Genomic DNA, 16,296 nt, shown 5'->3' on the forward strand with positions numbered 1-16,296 from the left:
GTGTGCGTGTGCGTGTGCGCGCGTGTGTGTGTGTGTGTGCGTGCATGCGTGTGTGTGTTTTCCATCTCCTGGATGAACATAACATAGTCTTTCCACATTCATTTTAGACCGGGAACACAAAGGGTGTAACAAAGTTGAATAAACAACTGAAAATTCTGTTCACGTGCCTAGTGGGGAGGAAATCATAAGGTCTCAGATGAAAAACACAAAAGTTATTATTAAGGAAAGTTGGAAATCGCCTCGGACAGATTTGACCGGAACACTGCAGCAGGGTTAAATCCTTAGACATTCACACTTTGATTAGTTTTACAGTTCCCCCCGAGTATTTTCAATTTTATCAAATGCTGTACACGCCAAGAAATAATTACGTATTTATTCTAGTAAATAAAATGTATAAAAAGCCAGCTTTTATTTGAATCCATCGGCATCAATCTGTTTCTAGCAGTACTGTGGTCAGCTGACGTGATCATAAACTGTAGGTCAAGGGTTCCTAAACTTTTCAGGCCGTGACCCTCCAAAATAATCTTATTTGAACTGGGGACCCCCCACCCTGACAAGCACTTGGAATTGTAGGCATTACATTTAGTTTGACTCGGTTCCACAGATAAATATTGTGAAAATAGCCAAACTACAAGCTCACAACGCCTCGCACTTCGAGGTGTTGTGAGCTTGTAGATCCGCTAATTTGGCCAATTTGGTATTAAAAAGGTCTTAAAAGTCATTACATTGTAACTTTAGAAATGTGCATCCTAGATGTTTACTATTGAGTGAGAAAACAATGTTGCACATTAAGCTAATCATCTGGGGACCCCCCCCCCAAATAATGTGGGGACCCCCACAGTTTGGGAACCACAGCAGTTTACTGGCAGTTTACTGCATGTTACCTCTCTCCCGTCCTTCCTGCCTCTGTTCACTGTCCTATCTCAATAATGCATGAAATGCCCAAAAGAAAAGAAAATGAAAAAAGAAACATAATGATAATATTCCCCAAGCTTAGAGACAGTCGTCTCTAAGGTCTAAGGTCTCTACTCTTGAGGAAATAAATTATTCTAGCTAGTAGCTACAGGAATGACACATCTATCTTACTGTTTCTCTGCACTATGCAAGGTTACATTTTTACTGCATCCAGGACCTAGAGTCAACCCAGAAATTAACTTTGAGGTGTTCATCCAAAGTATAATACGGGCTGTCAGACTATCTTAACCCATTGATACCTGGAACGCATCTGTGTCACTTTAGATTTCTTTAGGCTATTCAAAAATAGCAGATATACAAGCTCATAGCGCGGCACCGAGTGCCGCGCTATGAACTTGTAGATCTGCTATTTTTGAAAAATCGAGGGAAAAAAAAATTGGGTTTTTTTTCAAAAAAAAATTAGGATTTAGAAGACATTTCTAGAATCTTCTCAGGTCTTAATGGGTTAAGATCCTTTTGATTATCCTCCCGAACAAGGTTGTAGATGAGATGAACTTCCATTTGGGCCCCTGTCCCCTTCTTTCTCTATTTCAATAAATCAACAATTCCAACCGTCACCAGTGTTTTATTTCTGTGACACACCCGTTTTCAGCCGGGCATTCTAAAATATATGAAAGGTAATCTCCAAAAGAACTCAAGCAAATAAAAGTGCAAGGCAACACATTTTATTTCAAAGGCCTAATTGGCGTTTAAGGTACAGCATATTAAATATTGGTTAGTCCAGAGACAGTCATCGCAGAATAACACATACCATTCTTCCTTTACACATTACATTCAGTTTGACTTAAATGAGATATTTTACATAGTGTTAAATGTGCTAACATAGAAACAGTGAGGAGTTTTACCAAATACTTTGCCCCCGGAGTTGCTGTTACCGCAGGTAAAAGTCCTACTAATAAGGACAGTAGAATTTATACCTGGCGAGAAGGCAAACTTTAAGTCCATCTTGTTTCCTTAACTTCCTGATAGCTTGTGTTGGCCTGGTGGCATCTGTCGGCTCAACACCCAATTAAGACACTTTATACGGGTTATGTACTTCATTTTGGTGGTTACCTGTACTTGAGTTAAATGCAATAGTAGCGTCTGTGTTAGTGTTTTAAAAGTCCCTAAGGACTCGTATTACAGAATAATGTATTTTACATCCCTGCACGTAATGTTATATTTCAATAAATATAATAAATAAAAAGTACAAATATCTGAATAGACTGGAACCAGATTGTTATCAAACACTTTTGTTTGCCGGCAATGCGAACCAAATATTTCCATATTGGAGCAAACTTGGGAGTAAAAGACCTCAACGGATGGACAATGAAATGCTAGGGCAAATACATTATTTAAAAAAAAGTAATAGGCTTCGTGAAAACCACTCATTGTCATAACCAGCTTTTAACGAGACTCATTTTAACATTTCGTCGTCTTGTCAGCACCGTCTGGGCCCGTGGGGACGACCAAAAAGAAAGCACTTGTCCTGTAACATAATTACACACATTCATTCATTCTACTATTCCTGAACACTCAAGAAACCATCATTCAAAAGGTCAACCCTACAGGCCTCTGTGTTTTTTTTTTAGTCTGTAGAGTTTTCTTAGCAAATAGCACTCAGGCAAAGTTGAAGGTTCGGTATGGAATAGTAATAAATAAGTGTTAGAAACTCCTAATTGTATCCCTTTGCTGCAGTAGAGGATTTGTCCTTCAGTATTTGACTTTCCCGGGAACTTGCACATTCACGCCACTGTAGTCCACCATGTACATCGGCCATTGCTATAAAGAGAGAAGAAATCAGGACTTCATGATTTAATGATTTGATTTTGAGATGATCAGTGATAAAGAGTTTCTAAATGTTTCACTTCATTAGATGCAATTAAATTTACCTCCACATTGCTGTATATCCTAGATTCAAAATATACCAATTATCTGAATATGTTAATACATTTCTTTGGTCTGGCTTACTAAAAAAATGTTCATGACACCATCACTTATATAACATCAGCTGTCAAGGCTGAAAAAGCGTAGAGACAAATTATAGGCTTTGGGATGCGACAGAAACAAAAAAATCTCCATTAATTCATGGAGTGTGTAATTGATAGAAAATATTATATATCATTTTTTGGGTGAACTATCCCTTTAAGTCAAAAATATCTGTTCATTTAGTTTTATTCCCTTCCCCCCTTTTAACCTACCATCACTGGGATCTGATTGGTTGATACTGCTAGGTCAGAGGACGCAGGCACTCTGTTGCTCTCCTGCACTCGCTTGCGTTTGCGACGATTGGTGGAGGCCTCTTTCTCCTCTGCAAATACAGAGCAATGTTCTTACATTTCAGAGCCAAGGCTACAGGCCTTTGAACACGAACTCCTACTTATATGTGGAATGAACAGCACGTACCTGTGTTACAAGCTTGAGTACATATTTCTGCAAAAGGCCTGCGTGGGTGAAATAAGCAAATGGAGTTTATTCAGTTGGAAAAAAAAGGGTTTATTCAGTACTTTTCTTTTCAGGCCAGAAGGCGACATAGCTCTGGTCTCGACACAGCTTTTGCTCTCTTCAAAAAGACGATTGATCGATGGTGTGCAGTCGGTATTTTATCATTTGTCTTCTATGGTGAAAACAGCAAAGACGTATGATATGACATGGACTAAAAGCCAACGCAGCTGGAGCACATCAATTCTAAACTACTAGTTTGATGACAATAGTCATTCATCGACTTTCTGCACATACTCTTGCACTACTGCTTGAAACTTTGACTGGACCAAAAAAAAATACGTAAAAGCAGAGCCGAGGTTCAGGAATGGCTCAGAGCTCAGGGTACTCACTGTAGTTGGCTCTTGACGTTGATAGTTATTTCATCCCTGGCTTGGAGGATTTTCTCCAGGGTCGCGATGTCATAGGTGTTGGGGTTTCGGAAGGGAATATCATCCGGAAGGCCACTGACTTCTACGGAGTCGGGGCTCGCCCGGATTAGTTTGTATGGGATCACTACAGACCGGTCCAAGCCCAGAGCATCACCTAGAAATGAAGCACATCGTATAGATGAGCACCGCATGCTTTGCATGTATGTGTTGACAGCAGTGGTGGAAAAAGTACTCACATTTTCTACTTAAGTAAAAGTACAAAAGTATTGGTATCAAAATGTTTTTTTTTAATCTTTTGAAAATAGTAGATCTACAAGCTCACAATGCGTCACGTCGCATCGCCACGCATTGTGAGATTGTAGATCGGATATTTTCAAATGGCCGAAATGTATATAGGGCTGAAGTGGTTAATGTATGTTTTATAATAATAATCAAAATCTACAAAGTAACTAGAAACTAAAGTTTTCAAATAATTGTAGTGGAGTAAAAGTATATATTTGCCTCTGAGATGTAGCGGGGTAGAAGTAAAAGTATTGAAATTTGGAAATACTCCAATAAAGAGAGAAAACAAGCAACTCCTAAAGGAAGCAAGCTCTTTATAGACAATAACAGCAACAGATAGAACACATGTTTTCTGTTCTACCAGCCAGACAGGTTTAAAGTCATACTGTAGAATGGAGCAGGATACAATGGAGCAGGATATAAATAACAACACTAATTCAATGCAAAGTACTAACACTTGAGGCATAAAAGGACCAGCAGGACCTAAATTAGGTCCAGAGTGCCTCATCTGAACCCAAGAAAACAAATCCAGAACACGGCACAGCGTTGTCCGCTTAGTTCTTGCAGTTGAAAAGAGCTAAAAGACACCAATATTGGAGGAGATCCAGAATTCATCAGTGTATCTTTGTGTATCTTTGGGTGTCCCTGACCACACACAGATGGACTAGCTGGCTTAATGTGCCGTATTTCAACCAGACCGTGTTGGCATAACACAATAATGTGACTGGATATTTCTTCAGAACTTTGGCCCACATCGGCTGTCTGCTGGATTAAAGCTAGAAGCTGGGATTGCCAAGGAGAAGGGGAAAAAAACAAGCCACTTCCAAAGGCACTAAACTCTCCAAAGAAAAGTACAGCTCTGAACAAAAAAGGCCAAATGACATTTTATCTGATAGAAATGATGCTTGATGTTGAATTCATTTAGAATGTGACCTAGACAGAGTTTTGAAAGCAACGGTATTGATTGTCTTTACAGGTGGAGACAATGTGGCTCAGCTCTAAACGTTCCATGCTGGTGAGGCTGGCCAATGGCCACATTAACCACTCAAACCTCAGCATCCGTTTTGCGGGGAAATAGAAAATAGCAGATCGACAAGCTCACAACGCGTCGCAGCGCGACGCGTTGTGAGCTTGTCGATCGGCTATTTTATAACATATACAGGAAACTGAAAAGATACTAGCATAGAGCCCTGAGGGACTGCACTCAACCATATGGGGTTTAAGTATTTAATCACCTGAACCCTCTATTCTTTGCAAAACGGACCTGAGTTGGCTCTTCTTTTTTTTTTCTCTACACCAAATCTCTTCCCTGATCTACTGCTGATCTACAATGAGCTTGTAGATCGTCTATTTTCGGCAAATGCCCCTCCACCCTCCGGAATAGGGATGCTAGGGCTCAAGTGGTTAAATGTGACTAGCAGTCTGCGGCAGCTTTTACCATCATTCAACTCACCGTATATCTTGTTGAATAGTTCCTTCACTTGCTCACGAAGGACCACTTTCTCCCCCATACGGTTGATATCATCGTCCTCTGTTGGTTGAAAACATGACTTAATGGCATACTTGTATACAGTGGTGGAAAGTAGCTAAGTACATTTACTTAAGTACAATTTTGAGGTATTTGTACTTTACTTGAGTATTTCCAATTTCCAATACTTTTACTTCTACTCCACAACAGGCAAATATTGTACTTTTACTCCAATACAATTATTTGAAAACTAGTTACTAGTTACTTTTTAGATATAAATTATGATATTATGAAACATACATTAACCACTGTATCCCTATTTTATACATGGGCTATTTGAAAATAGCCGATCTACAAGCTCACAACGCGTCGCATCGCGACGCGTTGTGAGCTTGTAGATCTGCTATTTTCCAAATGTTAGTACTTTTACTTTTGGTACTTTAAATACATTTTGATGCCAATACTTTTGTACTTTTACTCAAGTAAATTTTTAATTCTGGACTTTTACTTGTAACAGAGTATTTCTATTTGGCAGTATTGGTACTTTTACTTAAGTATAGAATTTGAGTACTTTTTCCACCACTGCTTGTATAGTATAGTTAGTTAGTTAACAGCATACGTGTAAATGTACAGTTAATATGGTAAGTCAAAACGCCAGTACAAGTCTGGAATGGATGTTATGAAACGGTTTACTACTCACCATTTATTGAGGCATAGGCCTTCTTTAGTAAAGTAATACGCCGTGGTGCTGAGAAAAAGAACGAATCCATCCATTGCATGTTAGTATCTACAGTCCACAGCAGTGACTAATGATCTGTATGAATCCTTCTGTTCTATTCTACAAACTGTCCTTACCTGGTTTTGGAATGAGTCCTTGAAACGGTCTGCAAAGAGCAAAGTGAAACAAAGTGGTATTGATGAAGAGGTAGCAAAAAAGGTGACCTTTATAATTTAACATTTTTTGACACATTAGAAAAATCTGCAGAGGAGATAAAACAGTTTCCCTGTTCAACAAGAAGTCGAAAGGAAGTTTAAACATCCACATAACTTTTTATTTTATATATACAGTATATACTGTGTGTATTTATATACACAGAATATATATATATTCTTTTTTTCATTACATTTTTTTATTTTTTTATTTAGAGTAGCCAATTATAGTTTTCTCCCAATTTAGTCATTATGCCAATTAACCCTCCCCACAAATCTTTGTCTTTGTCTTCCACTACTGGCTATACTGTACAACACACCCACTGACAGGCCTGACCCCTGCCCCGTAGGGAGCCGCTGGTGCAGCAACAAAGACCGCTCTACCCGCCAGGCTTCCCTCCCCCAAACATGGAAAATTGTGTTCATATAGACGCTTGACCGAGCCGGACGCAGCGTGACGGAACGGAACCCCTCCATGGTGGCGGCGAGGTTCTTCACACCCTGCGCCACCCGAGCGTGCGCCCAACTCCCCACAACTTTAACCCATTAAAACCGGGAACGCAACAGTTTTCTGAAAAACGTATGTCGCTATAACATCAGTGGCTCTCAAATTTTTCATGTCAAGGATCACCAAAATTATATGTATTTGGCAGCGGACCCCCCCATCTGAAAATATTTTGTTCCAGGGACCCCCCCCCCAGAAGCAAAGATTTGGGTTACAAATGCTTTAAAAATATATATATATTCAAAGATTTGTAACCCATTTTTCGAAAATAGCAGATCTACAAGCTCATAGCGCGGCACTCGGTGCCGCGCTATGAGCTTGTATATCTGCTATTTTTGAATAGCCAAAGAAATATAAAATGACACAGATGCGTTCCCGGTCTTAATGGGTTAATGACTAATGATGAACAGCAGTGATGAAAAGGAACATACGATGGCTGCTGTGCCCTTTCCCACCTGGTTATGGTGAAGCAGATCTTATCGGCCACGGCTAGGATCCGCTCCAGATTCTGAGAGCCAAACGTGCAGGGTTTCCTAAAGGGGATGCCGGGGGGCAGGCCCTCGATGATGACCGAGCCCGGGTTACTCTTGATCCGCTTGTAAGGCACTTGGACGGGATACTTGATGCCCAACGCCTCGCCGTACTTCCGGTTGAACAGGTCCTGGACCTGCTCCCGCAGAGTGTTAGCCAGGTCAATTCTGGACAGCTTGGCCTCCAGGCAGTCTGAGGATCAAAGGAGATTGAACGATGATTCACTGAGCATTTTACGTAATGTGATTGAAATGCGCCTTCCCTCCTACATAGAGCGGTTTGTACAAGAGAGGTTAGTCAGCCTTGTTCAAGAGCGCTTAAGTACCTCTCTCCCATCAGCATTTGATTGCATTAAAGCACATACTGTTTCCTGGAACACACAAGTGGCATAGAATATTTGTTTAGCCTTGAGCTTCTAAGACTTATTATGAGATACTGAGATGTACACTTGTAAGTGCCCACTGTATTGTAAACTTGTTGACTGAGCTTATTTGATTGACAGTCGTTTTTCTTATCCTGAGAAAATATGAGAAAAGACATGTATTTACTGCAAAAAATTGTATTACCCACTTTTGTGTTTCTCATATTGTTATCAGTAAATGCAATATAATATTTTGAGTGGACTCCTGGAAGAGTAGCTGTTACGTGAGTAGTAGCTAAGGGGGATCCGAATAAACAATGCAGGAAGTTGGGTGCTGAAAATGCTACAATTGACCTTCATTTTCAGCAGCTATATTTCAGAGATAAGAAAGAGATCCATAAAAAATTACATTCAGTTCGTTTTGTGATACAAAGTGAAATAGTTGTCCTCAAAACGCACCTGAAAAGCCTGGTCTCTTGGATATAGCTGCGGCGTCATCTGTCACTGAATCCGTCGAATCCAGTTCTTTGGAGAAATAGAAGTATAATTACTTAAGACAGGAATTTTTAAGCATTTGTATTGTTCTTTCGGAAGATGTATCGCTTTATAAATGGAACGTTTTGGCCGCTCCTTATTTTAGAATTGCTGTCAAGCGCTTTGACGACAACAACTTTTTAAATTGTACCAAATATACCAAAAAGGGCCCAGCCTCATCCCATAACTTTCAAAGAGCAGTAACAAAAGAAAATAGCATCTATAATTACCCTTAAGTGCTCTCAGCTTGTAGAATTTTCAGCATGAACTGAAATGACGTTTCTCAAAAAAACTCTCACAAAACTTCTTTAACAAAACTTCCATTTTGGTGTTGGTCATCTTAACGTCCTATACTTTGTTGACCAGTGTCCCCCAGAGGTCTATAATTGCTCCCCTCCGTTTTCCCTCTACGCCAAATCTCTTTGGCAAAAATAGCCAATCCACAAGCTCACAATGCGCTGCGACGCGGTGCGAGTGTGTAGATCTACTATTTTTGCCAAAGGTTTGGCGAAAAGCCCAGGAAAGGGACGCTAGGGCTCATGTGGTTCAATGTAGGATTCTAAAATCTATACAGAGTATATCAAATGGATGTGGGTTCAGAAAAGTTCAAGCTTGTATAATTATTTTCTAACATTCGATCTGTGACTCGATCTGATGTTGAATATCACATTAAAACCGGGAAAGCATCTGTGTCCTTTTAGATTTGTGCGTTGGCTATTCAAAAAATAGCAGATCTACAAGCTCACAGTGCGGCACGAAGTGTCGTGCCGCGCTGTGAGCTTGTACATCTGCTATTTTTGAACATTTTTGAAAAATCTTTAAAGTGTATTTTTATTTAACACAAATCTTTTCTTCTGGGGGTCCCTGGCACAGAACATTTTCAGATGGGGGTCCGCGGCCAAATACATATCATTTTGGGGGTCCTTGGTCCACGAAAACGTTTAGAACTACTGATTCAGAAGGCATTTGTGGAATCGGCCTCAGGTCTTAATGGGATAATCTATGAGTAAATTCAACCGTAGGATAAATAATTAAATTTCCCGAACTGGGGGCAGGAAGATGGACGTACCTGAATCACAGCTCGGGGTGGAAGGCAACTCTTGTTTAACTTGCTCAGTTAACAGCTCCGGTCTGGAGAGAGAAACCAACAGTAATCATGACAATCGTAATTCCAGAAGAAATACTTTACTATACACATACAGCTATGTTGCCAGTTTTTAACCAGTTGACAACCTTTGTTCAAATTAGGGCTGGGCAATTAACCGAAACGATATCGAAACCGATATTGAGAACCAATAATAAACGTCTTAATCTTGCTCATGTAGGTTAATTGAGAAGCAGGTTTTTGTGATATCAAAACATTTTCTTCTTATGTCAACGAATCAACACAAAAACTTAAATCAATTTTTCATAATCAATTAAATCGATTAGTCAGATTAACCATGTAAACCCTGGATTATACAGTACTTTGTTGTGCAATGGTGGCGTACAAAAATAGTAAAAAGAGCTTTAAAATAATTGTAAATATATATTTAAAAAATATATATATGCATCGTTCATTAATCGTAATCGAAGCAAAAGTTTGAAATAATCTTGACATTGATTAGAAATCACATCACACAGCCCTAGTTCAAGCTCCATTCACGTACGTAGTGAATGTGATTCCTCCCCGCAGTGGCTCACCTTATGATGACAAACTGGATGTGACTGCTAACAGCGAGGATCTTGCGCAGTTTGGCGCCTCCAAAACAGTTGGGCCTCCGGAAGGCGATCCCCTCTGGCAGCCCAGTGACATACAGGTCCTCTGGGTACATCTGGAACTTGGAGTAGGGTACCTTGGCTGGCTCAGGAAGGCCCAGAGCCTCAGCTATAGGGGTGGGAATGTGGAGAAGAGTAGGGGTACGACAGTTAATCCAACTAATCCGTTTAATCGAGTACTAGACCATACCCGTCGGGGGCAGTGTTGCCAGATTCTGTGAGAGAAACAAGCAACCAGGTCTAGAAAAGGAAGCGACTATGGGCCACATGAGCACTTTAACATATACATCAGCTATTTGAAAATAGCAGATCTACAAGCTCACAACGCGTCACGATGCGACGCGTTGTGAGCTTGTAGATCTGCTATTTTCAAATACAATATTGCGGAAGAATTGCCAATCTACAAGCTGACAACGCGTTTGGATGCGGCACATTGTGAGCTTGTAGATCGTCTATTTTCAGTGTTAATGCAATACATAGTGCGACGGAGTATAAAATAATGCGGAACTGGTAAATCCATTTGTTGATATAGAGAACAAAAAATAAATAACGCTAAACACGCTTCTCTATTATTTTGATTAATCAAAAAAGTAATCGATAGAAGAATGCTGTGAATCGATAGTTGCTGCCCTGCTACAAAGAGAACAGAAGTGCTTGCTTCATTGATTATGTGTAATTGTAATGTCAGTATGGCAAATAGAGGGAAATGGATTCTTCAGGCCTGCTTGGACAGGACGGCTTTCACTGGAGAAGGGCGGGTACTGTAGTTTCCATCAGTACAAAATGCTTTAGTTACATGCAGAATGCCATTTGTGATAGGGCTATCGATAACTATCGATTATTTTCTTAGTGATTATTCTGTCAATCATGTTTCCCTTTAATCGAGTAACAGAGAAGCACGAAAATGGCCGATCTACAAGCTCACAATGTGTCCCGTAAAAAAAAATGCTCCCATTTTGGACTTGCTTGGTGCTGATTACCTACAAGATGTACAACTTTTGGTGATTTTTCCCTCCGCTGAAATGACGTGGGCTGGAGTAATGCATTCAGATAGCACTTCAAACATATGTATGCAAGCAGACAGACAGACAGACATGAGGGCCAATAAGAGTTTGACTTGAGTTTGACTTTGACTTGATTGTAAATGAGCACTCTGTATGCCAAAGTACCTCCAGGCACTAAAGCAGACGGTTTGTAAATTCAGAACGCTATCAGAATCCCTGTATGTTCATAAGCGCCATCATTTCAGGGCACATCTTAAAGAAACGCTGGCCAAGGAAGAAGTCATCGGGTTTATAACCAAATATCCTGTAACTTATTTACCAACACTCCTCATCATCTATTCGTCACATCTGAAACATTCATACCATGTTTTGTTTTCAGTTCTAACTGAACTCCCTTTACAGAGCATCAGATAGCTAGCCTGACACTCAGCCTGAGTTTTCATTTCGTTTCACTCCATTATTCAGCCTGAAAGCCCTCTCAGTGCAGCCGTTTTCTGAGATGGGGGCATGGCCAAAATGGGACTCTCTTTAGCGATTGGTTCATACCGGATTAACCCAATCCCGATTGGGCTGGGCCGCCAGGTTAGATTTTCAACCGAGAAAACCCGGGGTGATTGCGTCACCAGACCCTGAATGCAAGGCTAGCGATTTCAGGGCCTGGAGCCAGGCTATCAGATAGCATTAACACATAAACAATCGTAATAAAAAGGCTTAAAATACTGTTAACAATTTACAAGTTATGCACATCTAGCAGACGCTCATATCCGGAGTGACTGACAAAGTGCAATGAACCCTCGTCGTCAATAAATGGCAGGGGAAACGGTCACGTAAATAGAGTACAAAGAAAACAATTAAGTGCTACAGAGGCTAAGTGCTAAGTGGCAACTTATCTATGGTGAAAATGACATCAGTGAAATAAGGGGGAGGATGAAGGAGAAGTCACTATCAAGTGAGTATTCACACGGCACCAGGGAAACAACTGCAGAGTCCCACATAGGATTCAATCTGTTTTCTTAAGAACACTGCATTGTAGGGGTGCAACAGTTAATCAAACTAATCAATTTCGAAGTGTCGAAGTGTCCTCGAGCAAGACACTGAACCCCTAATTGCTCCCGATGAGCAAGTTGGTGCCTTAGTTGGATAGTTTCCTCTGCCATTGGTGTATAAATGTGTGTCTGAATGGGTGAATGCACAATCATTGTAAAGTGCCTTGGATAAAGGCGCTGTATAAATGCACCATTTACCATTCATGACCATAGGTGAGAGTAGGAACGAAGATTGCTCGGTAGACCCGAGAGCCTTGCCTTCTGGCTCAGCTCTCTTTGTAAAAATATATAGTTTTTTAACCCATTAAAACCAAGAATTTGGATTCTTTTTGCGTTGGCTATTAAAAAATAGCAGATGTACAAGCTCACAGCACAAGCTTGTACATCTGCAATTTTTTCATTTGAAAAATCTTGAAAGTGTGAGAACTACTGATTTAGAAGGCATTTGTACAATCGGCCTCAGGTCCTAATGGGTTAATAAAATAATACATTTGCAAAAATAGCAAAAATAGCATATGGACAACGTTCACAACGTGCCGCGATGCGACCTTGTAGACCGGCTATTTCTGGCGAGCGACACGTCATAGAACCAAGTGTAAATCAAGCTTCAATGTCTGAGACACAACTTTGAGAAATAAGACATGAATCGCATTTCAAACAACGTAGGTAGGTATGTGGTTCATATTATGAGTTACAATAATCAGTTTCCATCTTTCTTTTGTTTTTCAGACTTGATAAAAAAAGGTCAAATTACCCATTAACTCTTTCAATGCCATGCTTATTTATGGAATTTTGGTTCTGAGTGCCACAACCAAAATTAATTGTAAAAAAAAAAGTGCTTAGGAGCCGAGATACAGCCTTTTTCAGTAAAAAGTTAAACAAGAAGTGAATGGAGCTGCAAATCTTCAAATCATCATATCTTGGGTTCTGAACATGTTTTTTTTTTTGGATTATTATTTTTTTTTTTTCATGACGTATTTGACGTAGTGTGGCACACGGGGCGTCAGGCCTCATGACGTATTTGACGTATTGTGGCACTGAAAGAGTTAAGACCTGGAACGCATCTGTGTCACTTTAGCAATAGCAGATCTACAAGCTCATAGCGCGGCACAGAGTGCCGCGCTATGAGCTTGTAGATCTGCTATTTTTTTTAACAAAAAACTGTTAGAATTTTTTTAAGAATCGCCTCAGGTCTTAATGGGTTAAATACTGAATCTAAGCAGTTCTCTCTCTCTCTCTCTCTATACAGCATTACGTAGCTTACCATACTTAATGCTGAAGAGACTTTCCACTTGCCTCCGCAGCTGCAGAATCATTTCTCCTATGTCCTCTATGAGGCTTCCTGTTGAAACATCCGGACACAAAACATCTGTAAATCAAGAACATGAAGACACTAACATATCATTTTGTACGTGTATGTTTACACTGCATTGCACAGAGGGGTTTTAACCACACAGAGGGGGTTTAAACCACACTGCTGTAGTGTGCAGAATGCAGTGGATTCAGATAATCCCATATTAGTCATTTCTAACATGACCTTTTTGAAAAGCTTATTTTCCTCTCTACTGTACCTTCAGAGGATGTTCTGAGGACCTGGGAGGCTGGTTTGGCTGGTAGAACTTCAGCTGCAAGATGTGAAGGGACATATTAGTGGAGTGTGGACAGTGGTGGAAAGTAACTAAGTACATGTACTCAAGTAAAATGTTGAGGTATTTTTTTTTTACTTTACTGGAGTATTTCCAGTTTTCAATACTTTCCTATGTACTTTCAAATACATAGGCAAATATGTACTTTTTTTTACTCCACTACAATTATTTGAAAACTTTAGTTTGTAGTTACTTTGTAAAACCTACAATAACCATTTAAGACCTATATATACCTTGATACCTTGGCTATTTGAAAATAGCCGGTCTACAAGCTCACAAAGCGTCGCTTTGGGACACGTTGTGAGCTTGTAGATCTGCTACTTTCAAAGGATTGTATACATCTGAAATGGGACATTGTGCATAATGAGTTCTTCTACATTGTGGCTTTTACTTAGAGGGATATTTCACCATTACTTTTGTAAAAGTAATGGAAAATATTTTTCCATAACTTTTTCCATTTATTTTTTAAATATTCTTTTAATGTTTATTTTATTTGAAAGTGAAATATCCCTTTAAGTACAAAATGTGGGTTCTTCTTCCACCACTGAGTATGGAATGCACTCCTGCTGTCAACCGTTTTTATGAAAGCAGATAATCTTCACTCATGACAACAGGTCAGAAAAGGCCCGTTTTAATGGTCACAAGAGTGCTAATAATGATCATTTAATTAGTGGACGGACTTACAGACAGAGGTAATGCAATACGGCTCAACAATGGAACCGGTTTGCAATTTATCACATATACCGCATAACCAAAATTTGGCCGTGTGAGTACTCTACAATGAATTCTGGGATACCCCAATATGCGTCATCAAAGGTTTGACATCAATGTAGCCCTAGTCTAGCAAAGGTTCTCAAGTGCAGTATGACAAACAATTTGCACATAATTTTTTTTTTAATGTAATTATTGCACATATTGTGTGAAGAATATATTCTTCTGAGGGAGGAAAAGACTTGCATTTCTGAGTTCTGTTGTTTTCTACAATTTACAGTGTAAGTGGCAGACTCTTTTAATGACCAATTAAGCCCCATGTACTTCATCATACGAAGAATAGCAAAAACATTGTTACAGTAGTCATTTTTAGATTTCTTTGGCTATTCAAAAATAGCAGATATACAAGCTCATAGCGCGGCACCGAGTGCCGTGCTATGAGCTTGTAGATCTGCTATTTTAGAAAAATCATGAAAAGTTTTATTTTTCTTTTTTTTGGCGGACATTTGTAACTCAAATCTTTGCTTCTGGGGGGTCCCTGGAACTAAATATTTTACAAATGTTCGCTTTAAAAATATATATAATCCAAGATTTTGCCACGGATTTTCACGACTTTGAAGGTGGTTAACAAATGACACAAGTCCCTGTGAGAAAAGCAGAGATGTAACAATGGGGATTAACTTGTTTGCTTAAGTGTTATAGATTCCTTGAGGCATGATGCGCTTTGACAACCAAGCTAAGGCTGCAAACGTATTTGACAATAACTGACTCAGTCTGGCTGCACACGGGTAATATTAAAATAGTAAAGCTGGGGGAAAAGCACAACTTGCACATTAATAAGCAAGCAAGCAAGCAAAGCACCTGCCCAAGCGACAACATCCACTGTGAAGCTCGCTATAATAATCTATTTTCAGAGCGTGTATAGTTTTTCCCTTCCTCCCAAAACATTTTCTGCTTTCTAGTTTACTCTGTGTAGTCTCTGCAGAGCCTTTCATCATAAGACACAGCACCATCATCATCTCTCACTGAAAGAGCAAACCTTTGCATTCTCATACATAATAAAGAGGAGGTAAATATTTATTTGAAACCTCTACAGAGGTTTATAGAATTATATGAAGCATGGCAAAATGGTTACAAAATAAATCCAATGCTGTTAATACGCTTTTAACCAAATATACGTATATTCCTGATATGAACGATATATTCCTGATATGAAAGCTGGCTTACAACAGTAATAATGCATGTGTGTGTGCTGTGGGTATTTAAAGTTGAAGAACATTATACTGAATGTTATACAGTATTCACTGTACTTACCTCCATTTTCTTTCCTTAAGAGGTCATTTGTGAAAGAAAAGAAAACTTAAAAATAGCACAATGAAATCAACAAAATAAAACAAAAAGCCACCTAAGTTAAGGCCAAGACCACTTGAGTAGAGACTTTGTTCTTGGGGTTCAGGCATGTACATGTGTTTGTGGTATACATTTACAACAAATTGCCTCATTTACCCATTTGCACTGAGAAATCACTTGATAAATAGATCCAGTTTCTCAAAATGTGGGCCCACAACAGTTTCTTTTCACCACTAAGGTCTATGCAGTGCTTCTAAGCACACACTTTGGAAAACTCACTGCCCTCTGTGTGCCTTACAAGAGGTTAAGTTGTCTTCATACTGGATCAGGCACAGACTGAGGT

At 39.5% G+C, this 16,296-nt stretch overlaps 2 protein-coding genes across 3 annotated transcripts in view; one reads left to right on the plus strand and one right to left on the minus strand.

The window, feature by feature from the left end:
* dtx2 (deltex 2, E3 ubiquitin ligase) overlaps positions 1-16,296 on the plus strand; it is a 449,633-nt gene that overhangs the window by 26,777 nt on the left and 406,560 nt on the right. The gene's annotated exons all lie outside the window — the stretch shown is intronic.
* The window catches only part of gtf2ird1 (GTF2I repeat domain containing 1), a 38,706-nt gene continuing 24,935 nt past the window's right edge, over positions 2,526-16,296 (minus strand). Inside the window, exons 15-27 of one of the 2 annotated variants that reach the window (XM_080436345.1) lie at positions 13,818-13,871; positions 13,511-13,615; positions 10,122-10,305; positions 9,508-9,569; positions 8,364-8,429; positions 7,468-7,735; positions 6,433-6,461; positions 6,278-6,325; positions 5,563-5,640; positions 3,789-3,981; positions 3,361-3,398; positions 3,156-3,265; positions 2,526-2,736 (exon numbers count right to left, since the gene is read on the minus strand). In XM_080436345.1, the coding sequence (XP_080292471.1) occupies positions 2,668-2,736; positions 3,156-3,265; positions 3,361-3,398; positions 3,789-3,981; positions 5,563-5,640; positions 6,278-6,325; positions 6,433-6,461; positions 7,468-7,735; positions 8,364-8,429; positions 9,508-9,569; positions 10,122-10,305; positions 13,511-13,615; positions 13,818-13,871 (1,304 nt within the window). In that variant the 3' untranslated portion in view covers positions 2,526-2,667. The remainder of the gene's footprint in view (positions 2,737-3,155; positions 3,266-3,360; positions 3,399-3,788; positions 3,982-5,562; positions 5,641-6,277; positions 6,326-6,432; positions 6,462-7,467; positions 7,736-8,363; positions 8,430-9,507; positions 9,570-10,121; positions 10,306-13,510; positions 13,616-13,817; positions 13,872-16,296) is intronic. The other variant, XM_080436346.1, reaches the window with a different exon arrangement.

This window comes from Gymnoscopelus braueri (genome assembly GCF_963280865.1).
Source record: "Gymnoscopelus braueri genome assembly, chromosome: 8".
Lineage (NCBI taxonomy): Eukaryota > Metazoa > Chordata > Actinopteri > Myctophiformes > Myctophidae > Gymnoscopelus > Gymnoscopelus braueri.